This window comes from Mytilus edulis, chromosome 12 (genome assembly GCF_963676685.1).
Source record: "Mytilus edulis chromosome 12, xbMytEdul2.2, whole genome shotgun sequence".
NCBI classification, from domain to species: domain Eukaryota; kingdom Metazoa; phylum Mollusca; class Bivalvia; order Mytilida; family Mytilidae; genus Mytilus; species Mytilus edulis.
Window position 1 is genome coordinate 2,215,656 of NC_092355.1, and position 23,720 is coordinate 2,239,375.

Consider the following 23,720-nt stretch of genomic DNA (forward strand, 5'->3'; position numbering starts at 1 on the left):
ACCTTGAATGGACTTTCCCACGGTCGTCTAGAAAGGTCACCTGAGTTTACTAGTACGCGATATTTTTTCCCGCCCTTTAAAAAACTCGTGCTTGGATAAAATTGATGTTAACTATTTTTAGCATTTAACATTGTTAAGTAAGTCAAGTTCAAGTTCAACCCAAACTGTTGATAACTGAGATGTGTATCGTGGAATTGTCTTCTCACGGCAAATAATTGTTTTTAAAATCTTTTGTTTAAAATACACAAATTTACATTCATTGTGCGAAAATAAATATTATACAAAGATACAAAACTTTCAGACACGTAATTTTATAATTTTCTTTCAACTGCTCAGATTAATTTAGCGAAAGTTTCCGGTTATTTTTACACAAGTATGTTCATTTCGTAAATAAACTATTAATTTACTGGTGAAGACATCGAGGTCAAAATTAAGTAGTTTTTATTTTTCTATTAAACTTAAATACAATTGAAAGAATTAACAACAACATTTTGCTTTTAAATCTTTTATTCATTCCAGCAATTAGATAATCGTAAAAATAAACGGCCGTAGATTTACACAATTATTACGGGGCTATTATTATGCCTAATGAATGGTGAATAAATTTTCCTTTTTACTTGCATATGCAAAACTTTTAGACATATAATTTTTAAATAAAGACTAACTTTGAAGTAGAATATTTGGTTTTTCACATATTCCACTATATTTTATAATCGTTTTTTTTTAAAAAGCAAGTACATTAAGGTTAAGATATTTTTAGATGGGCTAACAAAAAATACGAAAATAATTTGACTTTAGTTTATTTTTATTACCACAAATTAAATTTAATAAGAATAGAAGACATTTAAAATTATACACCTGTTTGACACTTAAACTGATACAGTAGACCGGAAATATAATTCTTTATTACTTCAACCTTTACCTGTCAGGTAATCCAATTACCCATTCAGTCTTGTGCCGGTAGAGATCAAAGTAGGATAAGGGCAATTAATTCCTCGGTGTAGAGAGTGAGCTCGTTATCACAATAAACATTTACCTGATTTTGGGAGAGATTACTCCCAAATTCCTCCCAACATTTTGGGAGGAATATCGGAGTTTTTCGGAGTGGCTCCGACATTTTCCTCGGTGTAGGGTGTGGGAGAGTTGGTCCTCTTGAAGGGTACTGTAAGTATAGTTGTATCAATAATTGGTATTGCAATCTTTGATGAATATGTTTTTTTTCAATATTTTATTCTGAAAACAAGCGCTGTGTACAGTGTTTAGCTGACCACATAAATGATACACAGTGATACCTGTCATACCAAATGTTAACCTGAAAAACTCAAGTTGAATATTGAAATCTAGAACATATGGAATAACATTTGTGTGCTACAATAATTTCATTTTAAAACATATCTAGCATGTCTAGTTTGAGTTCTTTTCTTTTGACAGGTCTCCATTTTTATCTCCATGACAACAAGATGACTTGATTATGGGAAGTTCTTCTTCCAAGTTCCGTAAGCATCTAAGTAATGGGGATGAGTATGCTGCTCTCAACCAGTATAACAACAGTAGTGAGCTCCGGAAGGCTCTCGATCCGAACTCTTCATACGGGGACTCACACAATCATGAGACACCACTACATTATGCCTCAAAGTTTGCAATGAAAAGCTTGTTACGGTAAGTTTTACCAGTATAACAACAGTATTGAGCTACGTAGAATGTAAAGCTCTGGATCCTAACTTTTTGTACGGTGACTCACACGATCATGATACGCCACTACTTATGCCTCAAAGTTTGCAATGAAAAGCTTGTTACGGTAAATAAAGGCAACAGTAGTATACCGCTGTTCAAACTCATAAATCCATGGACAAAAAACAAAATCGGGGTAACAAACTAAAACTGACGGAAACGCATAAATATAAGAGGAGAACAACGACACAACACTACAATGTAACTAACATACACAGAAACGGACCAAGCATCAGACAAAATCCCACGAGAATAACAAATATAACATCAAAACCAAATACATGAATTTGGGATAGACAAGTACCGTGACACGTCTTATCGCAATGTCAATTTACACTCAAAAATAAGAGAAAACAAACGACGCAAGCTGGTTGTCAAAAGAAATGAGCAGTTTATTATTGATGTACAAGGGGATGAAATGTTAGATTGGGTATTACGCTAATTTATACTAGATCACACCCGCGAAATCATAAGAATGGATGACAAATGCGACTATGCATGTTACCTATAGGACACAGAGGCAAGCTGATTAAATTATTGTGGAAGGAAGAGAAGCGACACACAAAATGAGGTCTTCTCGTTTAATAGTATAGATGACTTTATGACAGGCTCTTTTCTTTTTCTTTTAAAAAAAAAATAAAATAAATTATTTGATTCTAATTTTGTGATGAGACTCTTGAAAGCTTCTAATATATTATCATTATCTGTTTATATTTATTTGGATATTTTCTGTTGTCCATGTCACAATTTTTCCACAAAAAACTACCTGGAATGAGAATAAGTCTTAAATGTAAACAAAACTATAACCTTTGTGGATATAACACTATAATTTTATTTTCTTATTTTTAATTGATGTACGGAAGTAAAAAAATGTGTTTCAACTTGTTATATAAAAAAGAAGATGTGGTATGATTGATAATGAGACTACTGTCCACAAGAAACCAAAATGACACAGAAATTAACAACTATCATGACTATAGGTCACATACTTGTTTTCATAAACAAGGAAGATGCAATAATACAAGAGACCACAGTCATTGATACTATGATAACTTATATTTTAATTTTAGGATTTTCTTGTCTGAACACAATGGAAATCCGAACAAAACAAACGGTATGAAACAGACTTGTCTACACTGTGTGTGTATGGAGAAGGCAGAACACTCACTCGTTTATCCTGTCATGAAGAAGAGATCAGAATGTCTTGCCATGCTGCTGAAATGGCGTGGGGCCAGACTGGAGGATAATGAGACAGAAAGAGTAAACTTAGGGGCTCAGGATGAGGTAATATATGATGCATCTATGTTTTCTTGTTCCTATCTTTAGACAAGGTCATAATTTCAAATATTGGTAGCAATTGAATTACTATTAGTGTATACAATATAAATGTGTAATACAGTGGAAAAAAGAGAGAGGATAGACTTAACCAGTCACTTAAAGAATTACAGCAAGACAAAAAAGTAATGAAAAAAGAAAAACATCTATCAAAACAAAAGTTAAAAGTGAAACAGAAAAAAGTTATAGAAAAACAGAGGAGACAAAAAGGAATAAAATAACAGTCCACGACTCAAAGAAAAAACAGAGAAAAATCATAGCTAAAAAAGTCAACAATAAATAAATTGTACCATAGACAATTAATGACTTAGAAGCATGAAACACATTAAAATCAGGGGTGAACCGATTTGCTTAGGAAGGATATCAATCATTGTGGTAATGTATTGTTCAAGTCAAAAGTAATTTTTCACTTTTTGGAATCAAAATAATGTTTACGTCCAGATCCTTTTTGAGAATCTGAACACACTTTTGCCTTGTTATGGTTCTCTGTCTTTGCCTATAGAATGTATAATTTTGGTATCTACTTTCAGGAACAGAACACAGCTTTACACTATGCTGCCCTGTCTGGACTTAAACAATGTGTAGAGGTTAGTTTGGTTATCATTGGATACAGCGTATTTGTACTATTTTCGCTGTGTTCTTATGAATGGTTTGGAAGGTATCTTTTTTGCAGAAGTAAATTCTAAGGAATATGAGTGCAGCTTACATGTACACGCATATAAAAATCATCAAATTAAAGATGATATATTTATACTTATAAATGTTTGTAAGTTGATAATAGTAGTATGTTGTTTCCTTTGAAAAGTTGATGAATTCTTATGAGTAAAATTTTGTAAATTTTTTGTTTTATTTTTTTGCATTAACCCATGGTAGGTTTGTAAACTTGAATGTCTCTGGATTCAAATAGAATGATAGAAAATAAAATTGCAATGACTTTATTTTTTACTATGTTTGTCACACTTAGGCATCATTTTTTTTTAAATAGCCCATAGTAAAAAGATCTATTCTTGTCTTGTTGTAATCCTTGTTTGGGAAATTCCAATAGTCTTATATAATTGTTCTTAATCAACAAACTCTGTTGGATTTTGAATGGTGTTATCATAACAGTTAGCAGGAAAACATAAGACATAATTATTATGAGTCATATATAAACATATAACCTTCATTATTATTTTTCTGTAGATGTTGGTTCAGCACGGAGCACCATTATTCCAGGAGAACTGTGACAATCAGACACCATGTGACAGTGCAGAAAAAGGGGGACATGCTGATATTGCCTTGTACCTAGAATCTAAGATGGTCTTCTCTGTAAGTGTCATCCTTACACATACACACATACACACACATATAAATAATCAGATGCCATGTGACAGTGCAGAAAAAGGGGGACATGCTGATATTGCCTTGTACCTAGAATCTAAAATGGTCTTCTCTGTAAGTGACATTCATACACATTCACATGTACACACACATATACATGTACATGCAAACATAAAGAATGTCTTAATAATGCAAAAATAAAATAAATAGCAATGTGGGATGAGAAATTGCAAAGATCAGTTTAATAATTATGAAGTGTGACAGTTCTGTAAATCATGGTCTTCAAATCTCTAAATAAATGGTAGGAAATCTACAAATATAAAAATGTTCAATCAGAAAAAGAGATAACTCTATTTATACTGCAATCAGCTATTTTACTATACAGATAAATCTATACGTATAAACGTTAGCTTTATACATCAATGACTTTAACTAACTACTTACTGGAACTACTGTATTTCATCAACAACGTCATGTCACGTCACAACCATTACAACATGTAGTAACAATGGTCAAACTTTTATGAATTTAAACTTGTTATGTCTTTAAATTAGCAATTTATATACCATGTTTATTAAATGTTATTAATTAAGTTCATTTTCCCTTTTAATTCCTTAAAATGTCAATGTCTTACCGCCTAGACTACACTCATAGGGAAATATCCTAAAATGGTTACCAAGAGGGAAATTTCAAACATTTTATTTTTTAACAATATTTGTTACATATTTAATTTTTATGCCCCACCTACGATAGTAGAGGGGCATTATGTTTTCTGGTCTGTGGCTCCGTTCGTCCCTCCGTCTGTCCATCCGTCCGTCTGTGGTTCCGTTCGTCCGTCCAGGTTAAAGTTTTTGGTCAAGGTAGTTTTTGATGAAGATGAAGTCCAATCAACTTGAAACTTAGTACACTTGTTGCTTATGAAATGATCTTTCTGATTTTTAAGCCAAATTAGACTTTTGACCCCAATTTCACTGTCCACTGAACATAGAAAATGAAGGTGGGAGTTTCAGGTTAAAGTTTTTGGTCAAGGTAGTTTTTGATGAAGCTGAAGTCCAATCAACTTGAAACTTAGTACACTTGTTGCTTATGATATGATCTTTCTAATTTTAATGCCAAATTAGATAATTACCCAATTTCACGGTCCATGGAACATGGAAAAGGATAGTGCGAGTGGGGCATCCGTGTACTTTGGACACATTCTTGTTTTTATCGATTTCAGTATAAAGACAATATACATATAGTGTCTTGAAATATGAAATTTATTTGTATTCGGCATGTAATAGGGGAAAATGCTTTGTAAAATCTCACATTGTCCCCCTGTTTCTAAGCCTCATACAAATAAATTTCCTACTTCAAGACACTATACGTATATTGTCTAATTAATAACATATCATTAATGCAAAATATACGTGTCGATCTGACCAGTGAATTTTGAAGAGTTAAGAATGTACTTAGGTGAGGTTTTGGAATAAGTGTCAAATGTTCAGACTCCTTGGTGTTTTTATATGATACAAGGTAAAATATTTTGCCCCATAACACCTATTTATCTTTTAACATAAGACTCAATAGCTCATAAAAGGTCATTTGACAAAACTTCAGCAGATTCTTGATTTTTCTTTCTTTTGATTTGAGACCCAAATAATACTAATGCAAATATACCGGTAAGGTAAAAGTCTGAGTCATCCTTTTCCTGCCAACATTTTATAAATCAAATATCTCGAAAAGGAGCTCCATGACCTAACAATATTTTTAGCTTATTTTGATCCTTAACTAATACTCTTCTAGCTTAAGGTATCAATTTTGCATTCTTGATTTATTTAAAATTACCTTAGATCACCTAAGTACATCCTTAAGGCTGGAAATCGAAAGATATATATGTATGATAACTGAATTACCGAGTCAAGGCGCATTCAAATATTCATACGCCAAAATAAGAAATGAATATATATAAAAGGGGTTATATTTATTAGCTTGAATCAAACTATCATATACACACTCTTATGTATAAAAATAAAAAGATGTGGTATGATTGCCAATGATACAAATCTCCTAAAGAGACCAAATGAGACAGAAATTGACAAGTATAGGTCACCGTACCGCCTTCAACAATGGATAAAACCTATACAGCATAATCAGCTATAAACGACCTTAAGCTCAAAATGATGAACATAGATCTAGAACAATTGAAATGAGAAACTATTTTCATGATTTATGTACAAAATAATGAATGAAAAACAAATATCAAACACAGCAACACAACAACCCCTGAATTACAGGCTTCTGACTTGGTACAGAATATGTACACACACACACACACACACACACATAGAGGAAAGGGGTATTGCTGACATTATCTTGTGTTTTTCTCTGAATTATTGTTATGAAAACATGTCAGTCTGATGGGGAGTTTGTATCATGCATGACATAGTTACCATTATAATAATCTCTTATTGCTTTCTGGTTAGGCCAATTAAAATTAATTGAAAGATTTTCATCCCCGCCCGCCCCTCTGAAATCGTCCCACCCCGATTTTTTTTATTTTGAAAAATTTACGATTTCCGGATTTTTTTCATTTCCGTTACCGGTAACAGTCAAGAATTTCGTTTCATTCGAACTTCCTGTTTCAAATTTCGGTTTTCATATTTCTTGTTTCGAGTACTTTAAAATGATTTCGTTGACAAATTCTGCTGCTCAATGATGACAATATCATCTACGGAGAATAGAGATAGATTACCAGAAGTGCATGAAATATTCGAGTAACAAGTAATGCGATGTGTCCAAGAACGCAAATCAGGGTATGTCAAAAATTGGAAATTTCTGGCATTAGAAAACTGTGGATTTTTTTTTAAATAAAACATTGACTTCGTGTCAGCAAATGTAGGCTCTGAAAGATTTCAAAAGCGCAAGAAAAAAAACATAACAGGATTAAAGAAACTGACAAAAGCACGAACTTGTTAGATCAATGACCGTATATTGAGTTTAAAAAGTCGGCAAACAAACACATTGTGTCACAGAAAGCCCTTCGATTTACCCATGGCTATTGTTTTTGTTTAAAAATACAAAATACCCTTAAAAGAGTCATTAAACAACTTCATGTTTTACATTGTTATATATATTTGCTTCAGTCTTGCATAACTTGAGAATCTTAAAAGCACAACCCTACTATTACCAACACTGTTTGAGTTCTTATTTCATTCATATAATACTTGTGTTGCATACCATTGCATTTGCATAATTTTGTGAGGAATACAAACAATCGCTTAAAAAGTAGTCCTACTGAACAGAGAATTCCTCTATGATTTTACTGTTTACTGGAAATATGTTTCTAAAGTAGCAATTCCATGTAGAACAGTCGTTGCCAATCAGAGATATTTATTTAAGAATTTGAAAAATTATGTACGATTCTTTATACATGTTTACACATGTACATGGTATTAGCTAATTATAACACTTTCATATATATGAAGTTCACGTCACAAGAAGGTTTCATATTAAATAAAATTTTAAAAGTAAAATCCTCCCTCCCGCCCCATTTTTTTCAAAACTTTGGATGAAAATCTACTAATTAATTTTAGTTGGCCTTAGCCATTCATTTTAGTAACTTTGATTTCTGAATGAATGGCTGGTAATTGCTATGCAATTATTATTAATTTAAAAATTAAAATGAAAATAAGGTTTATGAATTAAAAGAAGAGAAATTACAACCAAGTTAGATTTCTTGTGAATGTTCAGATTTTGTTTTACTATAACTATAAGTAATACATATAAGTTATCAAAATAGTCTTCTAAATAAGATTTGTGTTTTTTTATTACAGGCAGATGGACCAGAATTAGATGATGAAGACATGTATATAATGCCAGACTCTGAGGTATGATGTGTATGTTAAATACTTTATCCCTATTATAAAATCTTTGACACTTGACCCGAGAAATCGAACTATTGACATACCGTATAGCGGGTTATTTTTCAAGTGGTGTAAATTTTCACAGATAGAACAAAATTGCCAAAATATATTTCCCCAAATTAAAAGTGTTCACGCAAAGGTATTGATAAAGTTTTAAATTCGCCAAAATAATAACCGCCAAAATATATTGTATACCTTATTCATGAAAATCACGAAATTTTACACCTGCAAAAAAAACCTGCTATATGGTATAACATTAATCACTTTTTTTTGTATCATCAAACATTTTCTGTGACATTGAAATTATACAGAATGTCTGTGAATTCCAGTCAAGGTAGACAAATATATAGTGATTAAGTATATTAAAAGAAACATAACTTATTTCAGAGCTAGAATGGTTGGTTTTTATAATTATAGTGTTTAACTAAGGACTGGTTAGGGTCATCTGATTTTCACATCATTTTCATGGATTATTTATAATGTGAGCTGTGTTGGATGGAAATCGACCTTAAGTATGCAAATATACATATGTACATACATGTATATAAGACTTTAATTGATTTCGTAACAATCAAACACAAAATAAAAGATGAATGTTGGTATATTGTGTAGAGTTATAACTACTCAATTTTCAAACAGACTTTCAGTTGATACATTTTTCAACCAAGAATAGGTTAATAGATGTACAAAGTTCAATTAATATTCATATGCATAAGGTCAATTTCTATTCGATGCACCTCATTTGATACTTTAAGGAACACTGTTTTTTATAGGAGTACAATGGACTAAGAGCCCAAGATTTACAAGAGGCCATAGATCAGTTGCTGGTAAACAGCCGACATGTTGAGTGTTTTATTGTTTATTCTTGTGTTCTCTATTTATAGGAGTACAATGGACTAAGAGCCCAAGATTTACAGGAGGCCAAGGACCAGTTGCTGGTAGAAACAGCAGACATGTTGAGTGTTCCTTTGTTTACTGCTGAGGCACTCCTCAGGAATCATGGTATGGTATAATGCTTGCAGTTAAACCATAACAATATTACGTTTACGTATGACAACAAACTAAACTTTATGTAGAATGAGGAAATATAAATACAGCTTTCTGATACATGAATCAACGTTTCTTTTTATTCAAATGTACCCTCAACTTACAATGAATACACAAAAATGGAGGATTTTAAAGGTTTTGAAAATATCCATATAGTAAAAGTGATACAACACCTGCTGGCAATTGAAATATGTGACTTAGAAAATATGTCTTAAATTGTTGTTTTTTGTTAATTAGAAACAAATATGAATAAAAATCTATTCTTTTAAATGTAAATTAAAAAGCATGTCAATTACCAAAGATCACAAACATGTAACCTCAAAATAATGGACAATCACAAACATAAAAAAGCAAGCTCTTAAATGAAACAACCAAATAGCTCAGACCTCAAAACCAAATACTGTGCATTTATAATTTTTGTGGGGTACCAATATTTATTCATTGAAAAAAATATTACCTTTAAAATTTTAATAAATACTTTATTTTGCAGTTTTTACAAATTCTCTATATAGATATAAATTAATAGAACATAAAGTACTATTTTTATTCCTGAAATTTATTGGTCAGTTATATCCATGAAATTGACAAAAAGTTAGTACTCAGTAAATGATAAAGAATCCACTGTATTCAGAAGACAAATATATCGGGAAACAAAACATCAACTAAAGAAGTTTCAATATTATATCTATTACAGAATGGTCCAGAGAGATCTTACTAGAGGCCTGGATGACAGATCCTAAAGCTTGCTGTGAGAAGTCTGGTGTAATACCTCCTCCTTCTGTGTATTCTGAACAACCACATGTCCAACATTCACTGTCCTCCATAGAACCAGTAATGACCAGTCAGCATGACGTTGAGGTAGGTATTTGTAATGTCATGATCTTCAAGTCAGGTGTTATACCCCCTCCTTCAGTGTATTCTGAACAACCCCATGTCCAGCATTCATTGTCCTCCATGGAACCAACAATGACCAGTCAACATGACGTTGAGGTAGGTATTTGTAATGTCATGTTGTCTTTCATATAGATATCATAACAATTATTTGAATGAAATATTCTTCAGAAATTTAAATTATTGAAATATGAATAAAAAGAAATAAGATTTATACTTTAATGCCATGTACACAATTATAATGAAAACTAAAGACATCTAGGAGTTAATATCAAGTCATTAACACTAGACTCTTATCTATGCAATCTATCAGGTATCATTTGTACAGTTCACTTTGATTCTACTGCTAAATATTTGTAAGATAAAACACAGGACCTGATACACGTACTTGAAAGTATTAGGCAGAGATGGACCAGTTTTAAATTAATCATGTTAATATGAATACATTTATAAATTTTATATAAAGCATATTTTGATATTTAATTGTGCTTTTTATTAAGTCTCCCAAACAAAGTTTGGAGACTTATTGTTTTTGCTCAGTTCTTATTATTTTTATTATTCTTCTTCTTTTTCTTTTTCTTTTTCTTCCGCCACTTTAAAAAATGAACTTGTCCGCAGCGTTTCTCCAAAACCACTTGTCAGATTTACTTAGGGTTTCATAAAATGGTAGACTAATATGTCTAGGTGAGCCATCAATCTTTCGTTTGTGCATTGGGGTCTATTAAGGGGTATTTTGGGGGGTAGAAAGCAGGGAGGGTTTTACTATAGAACCCTATGGGATTTTATTTTCAAAATTTTTTAAATGAATATAACTTGAAAACTATAAGTGATAGATACATACAGTCTTCAGAAATGATAATAGGACAATAAAATAATTCACATGAAATATAGGGGGATGCCCTGGGGGGTCATCCCCACCCCCTTCAATTTGAGAATGTGCTATTATCTTGTAAACAGTCCAGATCCCCACCCCTAAACCATATATATTCTTGTGGGGGACAATAAAACAAATCAAATGAAATAAAAAAGAAGTCCCTGGGGGGTCACCCCACCCCCTCTTGTTGGAAAACTTTTAAACGGTCCAGATCCCCACCCCTAAACCATATATATTCTTGTAGGGGACAATAAGACAAATCAAATGAAATAAAAAGGAAGTCCCTAGGGGGTCACCCCACCCCTTCTTGTTTGAAAACTTGTAAACGGTCCAGATCCCCACCCCTTAACCATATATATTCTTGTAGGGGACAATGAAACAAATCACATGTAATTAGATGGAAGTTCCTGGGGGTCACCCCTACCCCGTTCAATTTGAGAATGTACTATTATCTTGTAAACAGTCCAGATCCCCACCCTTAAACCATATATATTCTTGTAGGGGACAATAAAACAAATCAAATGAAATAAAAGGGAAGTCCCTAGGGGGTCACCCCACCCCCTCTAGGTTGACAACTTGTAAACGGTCCAGATCCCCACCCCTAAACCATATATATTCTTGTAGGGGACAATAAAACAAATCAAATGAAATAAAAGGGAAGTCCATAGGGGGTCACCCCACCCCCTCTAGGTTGAAAACTTGTAAACGGTCCAGATCCCCACCCCTAAACCATATATATTCTTGTAGGGGACAATAAAACAAATCAAATGAAATAAAAGGGAAGTCCATAGGGGGTCACCCCACCCCCTCTTGTTTGAAAACTTGAAAACGGTCCAGATCCCCACCCCTAAACCATATATATTCTTGTATGGGACAATAAAACAAATCACATGAAATTAGATGGAAGTTCCTGGGGGTCACCCCCACCCTGTTCAATTTGAGAATGTACTTTTATCTTGTAAACGGTCCAGATCCCCACCCCTAAACCATATATTATCTTGTAGGGGACAATAAAACAAATCAAATGAAATGTAGGTAAAGTCCCTGGGGTCACCACCACCCCCTTCTGTTTGAAAACTTGTAAATGGTTGAGATCCCTACTCGTAAGCCATATATATTCTTGTATGGGACAAAAAATCAAATCAAATGAACATGGGACCATATGAATGGGGAGTTATCGGAGCTTTGTTTGGGAGACTTCGTAACAGCATCCTGTTACAATTACTTCTTGTTTGAATTCTTTTTAGTGTGATATTTGTACATCAAGTTTCATCACCAATGAAGATCCTGTACAAATGGCCTGTCTTCATCAGTTCTGTAAAGATTGCTGGCAAATGTATGTATGATAATCATAGGGATACTTGAACATCGCTTGGTAGGAAAGAGTATTAAATATCAATATGATACTTGACTAAATTGTTTCCTGTTAAGATGCTTTCTTAAGTTCAAACAAATAATATTTTTTTGAGAGCGCCCCCTTGAAAATTAATAAAAAATAAAAAAAATAAAAATAAAAATATGATTCAAATGTTTGCGTTTAACCGTACTTTAATATCCTCTAAAAACAGGTAGGCTATACGACAAGAGCACTTTTCTAAAGCTAACAATTGTAGCTAATATTAGTCATTCTCCCACCTCTGTACTGTCAGATCTTATATTCTTATCAGTAGGAAATTTTAAAGTCCTTGTCTAGGCCCAGACTAAATTCAATATTTTAACAATAAAGAAACTTATCTAATCCACCTCTACCTATTAAAGAATCTATATATCTCTTATTAAACTATTATAATAGAATTAATCATGTTAACAAGCTTGTTCTTAATGTATAACTATATTACAGATATTTAGATCTGAAGATACAAGAAGGTGAGGCCCACAACATAACCTGTCCTGCCTATGACTGTATGAAACTGGTCTCTGTAGAAGTGATAGAGAGTGTTGTTTCTAGAGCTATGGCCAGAAGATACCTACAGTTTGATATCAAGGTAGTCAATCAATGATATATTAAAGCGATAACTTTTTTAAGCTTGGCCTACGTCAAATATGGGTTTTACAACCTGAAATGGAGATTACCTTAACAACAAATCTTAGCCGGTAAACAAATATTTGCAACAGTAAAACCATAGAAAAGGAAGTATCTCTTGCTCACCTATTCATGAGTGCAGAGATAAGCTGTTTTTTACATGTGGATAATCTATGTACACATATGTAGGCCTATGAACAAGGGTTTATCTCTTGATTTATATATGTGCAGGCCTTTGTAGAGAGTAACCCTAACATTAAATGGTGCCCTTTCCCAGGATGTGGACTAGCTATTCACATATACATAGACCTTTTTCCAATAATTTTACTTTTGATTTATATATTTACAGGCCTTTGTAGAGAGTAATCCTAACATTAAACGGTGCCCTTTCCCAGCACGGTATTCACATATACATAGCCCTTTTATCCAATAATTGTACTTTTGATTTATATATGTGCAGGCCTTTGTTGAGAGTAACCCTAACATTAAATGGTGCCCTTTCCCAGGATGTGGACAAGCTGTTAAGATGCCAGAGACTTACATTAAGTTACCGAGTGACACATCTAAAGCAGTGGATTGTGGGAAGGGTCATCTCTTCTGCTGGTAGGTATTATAAAACGTTTTACAAAGTAGGGACTTTTTGATTTGTAATTTGTTTCCATATATAGATACAGGAAGATGTGGTGTAAGTGCCAATGAGACAACTCTCCATCCAAATAACAATTTATAAAAGTGAACCATCTTGGATTGTACAATCACTATACAAAATCGGTATAGTTATTTCCCCAAATATGCAAATTTTGAGACAGATTTGTAATTTAATGATTAGACTGTTTATTTATATAAGGAAAACTTGATGATTTATTGTATTATCGAAAATATTTTTTTGTTTTGTTTAATGAATCATTTTTTCCAAATGAGCTATTTAAAGGGAGAAACTCTTTTAGTAAAAAAAATTATACTGGAATAATAGGGACATTTTTTATTTTTATTTGTAGCAAGAAAACAAGTTCTGTGACCCCCATTTTTCTTTTTATTTTCTTAAATTATGTAATAAGACCTATCTCCTCACAATTTATTTTAAAATTTTATCTCATAGAACTTTTTTAATCCACACAAATATGTTTTTTCGTGAACAATCTAACCAAATTTAGGCAATTTTCAACGGCTCATAGCTTGAAAAATAGCACGATGACACATAGTTTTTATTATATATATGAAAAAAGCATAGTGAAATCTTCATTTTGGCAAATTATAAGAAAATTCTGTCTCAAAAAGTATATACTTATGATCAACCTTAGACTATGTCAATCACTTTACACATGTTCAGTGATCCAAGACTCAGTAAAATGTTTCTTTCTCAGTCTAAACTTGCATACTAATATATGTTTTAATCTGTAAATGCTTTTACTGTTTAAGTGTAATAATAGTTTTGTTCAATGTATAGGGAGTGCCTAGGTGAAGCACATGAACCAGCAAGTTGTGAAAACTGGAAGAAATGGTACAACAAGATAGCAGAGATCAGACCTGAAGAATGTGAGTTATCTCCCCCCGGTATAAATGTAGAACAAACTGTTTTAGTTATTAACATATATACAGTGAAACCTGTTTTAAGATCTAGAGACCATTCAAAGAAGGGCAAAAAAGTTGTCTCATCGATAGGTGGTCTTTTAATACAGGTTCAATCTATATCAAATGCACTTCAAAGGGATCTACAATTAATGGTCTTATAACACAGGTTTTTGCTTGATACAGGTGGTCTCTTTAAAAAATGCAGGTTTGACCGTATATTTAACTTACCTGTAATACATTATACAAACCAAAAATTATGTACTTAACAAATACAAAAGTATGAATATATTCTTTGGTCATCATACCTGATCAGTCATTTAATATTTATAAATAAGATGTGGTATGAGTGCCAATGAGATAACTCTCTGTCCAAGTCACAATGTATAAAAATTTTACAATTATACATCAAAGTTACGACCTTAAACACGGAACCTTGTCTAACACTGAACAGCAAGCTATAAAAGTCTTTAAAATCTTTAGTGTAAAACAATCTAAACAGGAAAACCAACCTACTGATCTATATGAAAAACAGAAATGAGTAACACCTATAAACCACACCAACAAACTACAACCAATTTTTTTTAATTTATTTACTATTAGACACTAGCTGTTTATGACTATTGCCTAGTCGTGATCATTTGTCCTACATCTTGACCTTTTATGTTTTTAGTACGTACCACTGAGGAAGAGACAGAGAATGCAGCTAATTGTCTTTGGTTGGTTACTAATTCCAAGTCTTGTCCTAACTGTAAATCTCCTATACAGAAGAATGAGGGGTGTAACCATATGAAATGTTGTAAGGTAAATCTCCTATACAGAAGAATGAGGGGTGTAACCATATGAAATGTTGTAAGGTAAATCTCCTATACAGAAGAATGAGGGGTGTAACCATATGAAATGTTGTAAGGTAAATCTCCTATACAGAAGAATGAGGGGTGTAATCATATGAAATGTTGTAAGGTAAATCTCCTATACAGAAGAATGAGGGGTGTAACCATATGAAATGTTGTAAGGTAAATCTCCTATACAGAAGAATGAGGGGTGTAACCATATGAAATGTTGTAAGGTAAATCTCCTATTCAGAAGAATGAGGGGTGTAACCATATGAAATGTTGTAAGGTAAATCTCCTATACAGAAGAATGAGGGGTGTAACCATATGAAATGTTGTAAGGTAAATCTCCTATACATAAGAATGAGGGGTGTAATCACATGAAATGTTGTAAGGTATATCTCCTATACAGAAGAATGAGGGGTGTAATCACATGAAATGTTGTAAGGTAAATCTCCTATACAGAAGAATGAGGGGTGTAATCATATGAAATGTTGTAAGGTAAATCTCCTATACAGAAGAATGAGGGGTGTAACCATATGAAATGTTGTAAGGTAAATCTCCTATACAGAAGAATAAGGGGTGTAACCATATGAAATGTTGTAAGGTAAATCTCCTATACAGAAGAATGAGGGGTGTAACCATATGAAATGTTGTAAGGTTAATCTCCTATACAGAAGAATGAAGGGTGTAACCATATGAAATGTTGTAAGGTAAATCTCCTATACAGAAGAATGAGGGGTGTAACCATATGAAATGTTGTAAGGCAAATGTCCTATACAGAAGAATGAGGGGTGTAACCACATGAAATGTTGTAAGGTAAATCTCCTATACAGAAGAATGAGGGGTGTAACCACATGAAATGTTGTAAGGTAAATCTCCTATACAGAAGAATGAGGGGTGTAACCATATGAAATGTTGTAAGGTAAATCTCCTATACAGAAGAATGAGGGGTGTAACCATATGAAATGTTGTAAGGTAAATGTCCTATACAGAAGAATGAGGGGTGTAACCATATGAAATGTTGTAAGGTTAATCTCCTATACAGAAGAATGAGGGGTGTAATCATATGAAATGTTGTAAGGTAAATCTCCTATACAGAAGAATGAGGGGTGTAACCATATGAAATGTTGTAAGTTAAATCTCCTATACAGAAGAATGAGGGGTGTAACCATATGAAATGAGGGGTGTAATCATATGAAATGTTGTAAGGTAAATCTCCTATACAGAAGAATGAGGGGTGTAACCATATGAAATGTTGTAAGGTAAATCTCCTATACAGAAGAATGAGGGGTGTAATCATATGAAATGTTGTAAGGTAAATCTCCTATACAGAAGAATGAGGGGTGTAACCATATGAAATGTTGTAAGGTAAATCTCCTATACAGAAGAATGAGGGGTGTAATCATATGAAATGTTGTAAGGTAAATCTCCTATACAGAAGAATGAGGGGTGTAATCATATGAAATGTTGTAAGGTAAATGTCCTATACAGAAGAATGAGGGGTGTAACCATATGAAATGTTGTAAGGTAAATCTCCTATACAGAAGAATGAGGGGTGTAACCATATGAAATGTTGTAAGGTTAATCTCCTATACAGAAGAATGAAGGGTGTAACCATATGAAATGTTGTAAGGTAAATCTCCTATACAGAAGAATGAGGGGTGTAACCATATGAAATGTTGTAAGGTAAATCTCCTATACAGAAGAATGAGGGGTGTAACCATATGAAATGTTGTAAGGTAAATCTCCTATACAGAAGAATGAGGGGTGTAATCATATGAAATGTTGTAAGGTAAATCTATACAGAAGAATGAGGGGTGTAACCATATGAAATGTTGTAAGGTAAATCTCCTATACAGAAGAATGAGGGGTGTAATCATATGAAATGTTGTAAGGTAAATCTATACAGAAGAATGAGGGGTGTAACCATATGAAATGTTGTAAGGTAAATCTCCTATACAGAAGAATGAGGGGTGTAACCAAATGAAATGTTGTAAGGTAAATCTCCTATACAGAAGAATGAGGGGTGTAATCATATGAAATGTTGTAAGGTAAATCTCCTATACAGAAGAATGAGGGGTGTAATCACATGAAATGTTGTAAGGTAAATCTCCTATACAGAAGAATGAGGGGTGTAACCATATGAAATGTTGTAAGGTAAATCTCCTATACAGAAGAATGAGGGGTGTAACCATATGAAATGTTGTAAGGTAAATGTCCTATACAGAAGAATGAGGGGTGTAACCATATGAAATGTTGTAAGGTTAATCTCCTATACAGAAGAATGAAGGGTGTAACCATATGAAATGTTGTAAGGTAAATCTCCTATACAGAAGAATGAGGGGTGTAACCATATGAAATGTTGTAAGGTAAATCTCCTATACAGAAGAATGAGGGGTGTTACCATATGAAATGTTGTAAGGTAAATCTCCTATACAGAAGAATGAGGGGTGTAATCATATGAAATGTTGTAAGGTAAATCTCCTATACAGAAGAATGAGGGGTGTAACCATATGAAATGTTGTAAGGTAAATCTCCTATACAGAAGAATGAGGGGTGTAATCATATGAAATGTTGTAAGGTAAATCTATACAGAAGAATGAGGGGTGTAACCATATGAAATGTTGTAAGGTAAATCTCCTATACAGAAGAATGAGGGGTGTAACCATATGAAATGTTGTAAGGTAAATCTCCTATACAGAAGAATGAGGGGTGTAATCATATGAAATGTTGTAAGGTAAATCTCCTATACAGAAGAATGAGGGGTGTAATCACATGAAATGTTGTAAGGTAAATCTCCTATACAGAAGAATGAGGGGTGTAACCATATGAAATGTTGTAAGGTAAATCTCCTATACAGAAGAATGAGGGGTGTAACCATATGAAATGTTGTAAGGTTAATCTCCTATACAGAAGAATGAGGAGTGTAACCATATGAAATGTTGTAAGGTAAATCTCCTATACAGAAGAATGAGGGGTGTAACCATATGAAATGTTGTAAGGTAAATCTCCTATACAGAAGAATGAGGGGTGTAACCATATGAAATGTTGTAAGGTAAATCTCCTATACAGAAGAATGAGGGGTGTAACCATATGAAATGTTGTAAGGTAAATGTCCTATACAGAAGAATGAGGGGTGTAACCATATGAAATGTTGTAAGGTAAATGTCCTATACAGAAGAATGAGGGGTGTAACCATATGAAATGTTGTAAGGTAAATGTCCTATACAGAAGAATGAGGGGTGTAACCATATGAAATGTTGTAAGGTAAATCTCCTATACAGAAGAATGAAGGGTGTAATCATATGAAATGTTGTAAGGTAAATCTCCTATACAGAAGAATGAGGGGTGTAACCATATGAAATGTTGTAAGGTAAATGTCCTATACAGAAGAATGAGGGGTGTAACCATATGAAATGTTGTAAGGTAAATCTCCTATACAGAAGAATGAGGAGTGTAACCATATGAAATGTTGTAAGGTAAATCTCCTATACAGAAGAATGAGGGGTGTAACCATATGAAATGTTGTAAGGTAAATGTCCTATACAGAAGAATGAGGGGTGTAATCATATGAAATGTTGTAAGGTAAATCTCCTATACAGAAGAATGAGGGGTGTAATCATATGAAATGTTGTAAGGTAAATCTCCTATACAGAAGAATGAGGGGTGTAACCATATGAAATGTTGTAAGGTAAATCTCCTATACAGATGAATGAGGGGTGTAACCATATGAAATGTTGTAAGGTAAATCTCTCGTACAGAAGAATGAGGGGTGTAACCATATGAAATGTTGTAAGGTAAATCTCCTATACAGAAGAATGAGGGGTGTAACCATATGAAATGTTGTAAGGTATATCTCCTATACAGAAGAATGAAGGGTGTAACCACATGAAATGTTGTAAGGTAAATCTCCTATACAGAAGAATGAGGGGTGTAATCATATGAAATGTTGTAAGGTAAATCTCCTATACAGAAGAATGAGGGGTGTAACCATATGAAATGTTGTAAGCTAAATCTCCTATACAGAAGAATGAGGGGTGTAATCATATAAAATATTGTAAGGTAAATCTCCTATACAGAAGAATGAGGGGTGTAACCATATGAAATGTTGTAAGGTAAATCTCCTATACAGAAGAATGAGGGGTGTAACCATATGAAATGTTGTAAGGTAAATCTATACAGAAGAATGAGGGGTGTAACCATATGAAATGTTGTAAGGTAAATCTCCTATACAGAAGAATGAGGGGTGTAATCATATGACATGTTGTAAGGTAAATCTATACAGAAGAATGAGGGGTGTAACCATATGAAATGTTGTAAGGTAAATCTCCTATACAGAAGAATGAGGGATGTAATCATATGAAATGTTGTAAGGTAAATCTCCTATACAGAAGAATGAGGGGTGTAACCATATGAAATGTTGTAAGGTAAATCTCCTATACAGAAGAATGAGGAGTGTAACCATATGAAATGTTGTAAGGTAAATCTCCTATACAGAAGAATGAGGGGTGTAACCATATGAAATGTTGTAAGGTAAATCTATACAGAAGAATGAGGGGTGTAACCATATGAAATGTTGTAAGGTATATCTCCTATACAGAAGAATGAGGGGTGTAACCATATGAAATGTTGTAAGGTAAATCTCCTATACAGAAGAATGAGGGGTGTAACCATATGAAATGTTGTAAGGTAAATCTCCTATACAGAAGAATGAGGGGTGTAACCATATGAAATGTTGTAAGGTAAATCTCTCGTACAGAAGAATGAGGGGTGTAACCATATGAAATGTTGTAAGGTAAATCTCCTATACAGAAGAATGAGGGGTGTAACCATATGAAATGTTGTAAGGTAAATCTCCTATACAGAAGAATGAGGGGTGTAACCATATAAAATGTTGTAAGGTAAATCTCCTATACAGAAGAATGAGGGGTGTAACCATATGAAATGTTGTAAGGTAAATCTCCTATACAGAAGAATGAGGGGTGTAACCATATGAAATGTTGTAAGGTAAATCTATACAGAAGAATGAGGGGTGTAACCATATGAAATGTTGTAAGGTAAATCTCCTATACAGAAGAATGAGGGGTGTAATCATATGAAATGTTGTAAGGTAAATCTATACAGAAGAATGAGGGGTGTAACCATATGAAATGTTGTAAGGTAAATCTCCTATACAGAAGAATGAGGGATGTAATCATATGAAATGTTGTAAGGTAAATCTCCTATACAGAAGAATGAGGGGTGTAACCATATGAAATGTTGTAAGGTAAATCTCCTATACAGAAGAATGAGGGGTGTAACCATATGAAATGTTGTAAGGTAAATCTCCTATACAGAAGAATGAGGGGTGTAACCATATGAAATGTTGTAAGGTAAATCTATACAGAAGAATGAGGGGTGTAACCATATGAAATGTTGTAAGGTAAATCTCCTATACAGAAGAATGAGGGGTGTAACCATATGAAATGTTGTAAGGTAAATCTCCTATACAGAAGAATGAGGGGTGTAACCATATGAAATGTTGTAAGGTAAATCTCCTATACAGAAGAATGAGGGGTGTAACCAGATGAAATGTTGTAAGGTAAATCTCCTATACAGAAGAATGAGGGGTGTAATCATATGAAATGTTGTAAGGTAAATGTCCTATACAGAAGAATGAGGGGTGTAACCATATGAAATGTTGTAAGGTAAATCTCTCGTACAGAAGAATGAGGGGTGTAACCATATGACATGTTGTAAGGTAAATCTCCTATACAGAAGAATGAGGGGTGTAACCATATGAAATGTTGTAAGGTAAATCTCCTATACAGAAGAATGAGGGGTGTAACCATATGAAATGTTTTAAAGTAAATCTCCTATACAGAAGAATGACGGGTGTAACCATATGAAATGTTGTAAAGTAAATCTCCTATACAGAAGAATGAGGGGTGTAACCATATGACATGTTGTAAGGTAAATCTCCTATACAGAAGAATGAGGGGTGTAACCATATGAAATGTTGTAAGGTAAATCTCCTATACAGATGAATGAGGGGTGTAACCATATGAAATGTTGTAAGGTAAATCTCTCGTACAGAAGAATGAGGGGTGTAACCATATGACATGTTGTAAGGTAAATCTCCTATACAGAAGAATGAGGGGTGTAACCATATGAAATGTTGTAAGGTAAATCTCCTATACAGAAGAATGAGGGGTGTAACCATATGAAATGTTGTAAGGTATATCTCCTATACAGAAGAATGAGGGGTGTAACCATATGAAATGTTGTAAAGTAAATCTCCTATACAGAAGAATGACGGGTGTAACCATATGAAATGTTGTAAGGTAAATCTCCTATACAGAAGAATGAGGGGTGTAATCATATAAAATGTTGTAAGGTAAATCTCCTATACAGAAGAATGAGGGGTGTAACCATATGACATGTTGTAAGGTAAATCTCCTATACAGAAGAATGAGGGGTGTAACCATATGACATGTTGTAAGGTAAATCTCCTATACAGAAGAATGAGGGGTGTAACCATATGAAATGTTGTAAGGTAAATCTCCTATACAGAAGAATGAGGGGTGTAACCACATGAAATGTTGTAAGGTAAATCTCCTATACAGAAGAATGAGGGGTGTAACCATATAAAATGTTGTAAGGTAAATCTCCTATACAGAAGAATGAGGGGTGTAATCATATAAAATGTTGTAAGGTAAATCTCCTATACAGAAGAATGAGGGGTGTAATCATATAAAATGTTGTAAGGTAAATCTCCTATACAGAAGAATGACGGGTGTAACCATATAAAATGTTGTAAGGTAAATCTCCTATACAGAAGAATGAGGGGTGTAACCATATGAAATGTTGTAAGGTAAATCTCCTATACAGAAGAATGAGGGGTGTAATCATATGAAATGTTGTAAGGTAAATCTCCTATACAGAAGAATGAGGGGTGTAACCATATGAAATGTTGTAAGCTAAATCTCCTATACAGAAGAATGAGGGGTGTAATCATATAAAATGTTGTAAGGTAAATCTCCTATACAGAAGAATGAGGGGTGTAACCATATGAAATGTTGTAAGGTAAATCTCCTATACAGAAGAATGAGGGGTGTAACCATATGAAATGTTGTAAGATAAATCTCCTATACAGAAGAATGAGGATGAGGGGTGTAATCATATGAAATGTTGTAAGGTAAATCTCCTATACAGAAGAATGAGGGGTGTAACCATATGAAATGTTGTAAGGTAAATCTCCTATACAGAAGAATGAGGGGTGTAACCATATGAAATGTTGTAAGGTAAATCTCCTATACAGAAGAATGAGGGGTGTAATCATATGAAATGTTGTAAGGTAAATCTATACAGAAGAATGAGGGGTGTAACCATATGAAATGTTGTAAGGTAAATCTCCTATACAGAAGAATGAGGGGTGTAACCATATGAAATGTTGTAAGGTAAATCTCCTATACAGAAGAATGAGGGGTGTAATCATATGAAATGTTGTAAGGTAAATCTCCTATACAGAAGAATGAGGGGTGTAATCACATGAAATGTTGTAAGGTAAATCTCCTATACAGAAGAATGAGGGGTGTAACCATATGAAATGTTGTAAGGTAAATCTCCTATACAGAAGAATGAGGGGTGTAACCATATGAAATGTTGTAAGGTTAATCTCCTATACAGAAGAATGAGGAGTGTAACCATATGAAATGTTGTAAGGTAAATCTCCTATACAGAAGAATGAGGGGTGTAACCATATGAAATGTTGTAAGGTAAATCTCCTATACAGAAGAATGAGGGGTGTAACCATATGAAATGTTGTAAGGTAAATCTCCTATACAGAAGAATGAGGGGTGTAACCATATGAAATGTTGTAAGGTAAATCTCCTATACAGAAGAATGAGGGGTGTAACCATATGAAATGTTGTAAGGTAAATGTCCTATACAGAAGAATGAGGGGTGTAACCATATGAAATGTTGTAAGGTATATCTCCTATACAGAAGAATGAGGGGTGTAACCATATGAAATGTTGTAAAGTAAATCTCCTATACAGAAGAATGACGGGTGTAACCATATGAAATGTTGTAAGGTAAATCTCCTATACAGAAGAATGAGGGGTGTAATCATATGACATGTTGTAAGGTAAATCTCCTATACAGAAGAATGAGGGGTGTAACCATATGACATGTTGTAAGGTAAATCT

The 23,720-nt window shown here is 33.5% G+C and overlaps 1 protein-coding gene across 2 annotated transcripts in view; it reads left to right on the plus strand.

The window, feature by feature from the left end:
• LOC139499461 (ankyrin repeat and IBR domain-containing protein 1-like) overlaps window positions 1-23,720 on the plus strand; it is a 53,286-nt gene that overhangs the window by 3,923 nt on the left and 25,643 nt on the right. Inside the window, exons 2-14 of one of the 2 annotated variants that reach the window (XM_071288142.1) lie at window positions 1,432-1,659; window positions 2,802-3,015; window positions 3,597-3,653; window positions 4,249-4,374; window positions 8,202-8,255; window positions 9,176-9,293; window positions 10,033-10,196; window positions 12,351-12,439; window positions 12,944-13,088; window positions 13,587-13,729; window positions 14,574-14,662; window positions 15,369-15,446; window positions 18,799-18,851. In XM_071288142.1, the coding sequence (XP_071144243.1) occupies window positions 1,472-1,659; window positions 2,802-3,015; window positions 3,597-3,653; window positions 4,249-4,374; window positions 8,202-8,255; window positions 9,176-9,293; window positions 10,033-10,196; window positions 12,351-12,439; window positions 12,944-13,088; window positions 13,587-13,729; window positions 14,574-14,662; window positions 15,369-15,446; window positions 18,799-18,851 (1,518 nt within the window). In that variant the 5' untranslated portion in view covers window positions 1,432-1,471. Of the gene's footprint in view, window positions 1-1,431; window positions 1,660-2,801; window positions 3,016-3,596; window positions 3,654-4,248; window positions 4,375-8,201; window positions 8,256-9,175; window positions 9,294-10,032; window positions 10,197-12,350; window positions 12,440-12,943; window positions 13,089-13,586; window positions 13,730-14,573; window positions 14,663-15,368; window positions 15,500-18,798; window positions 18,852-23,720 lie in introns of both variants that reach the window. The other variant, XR_011658194.1, reaches the window with a different exon arrangement.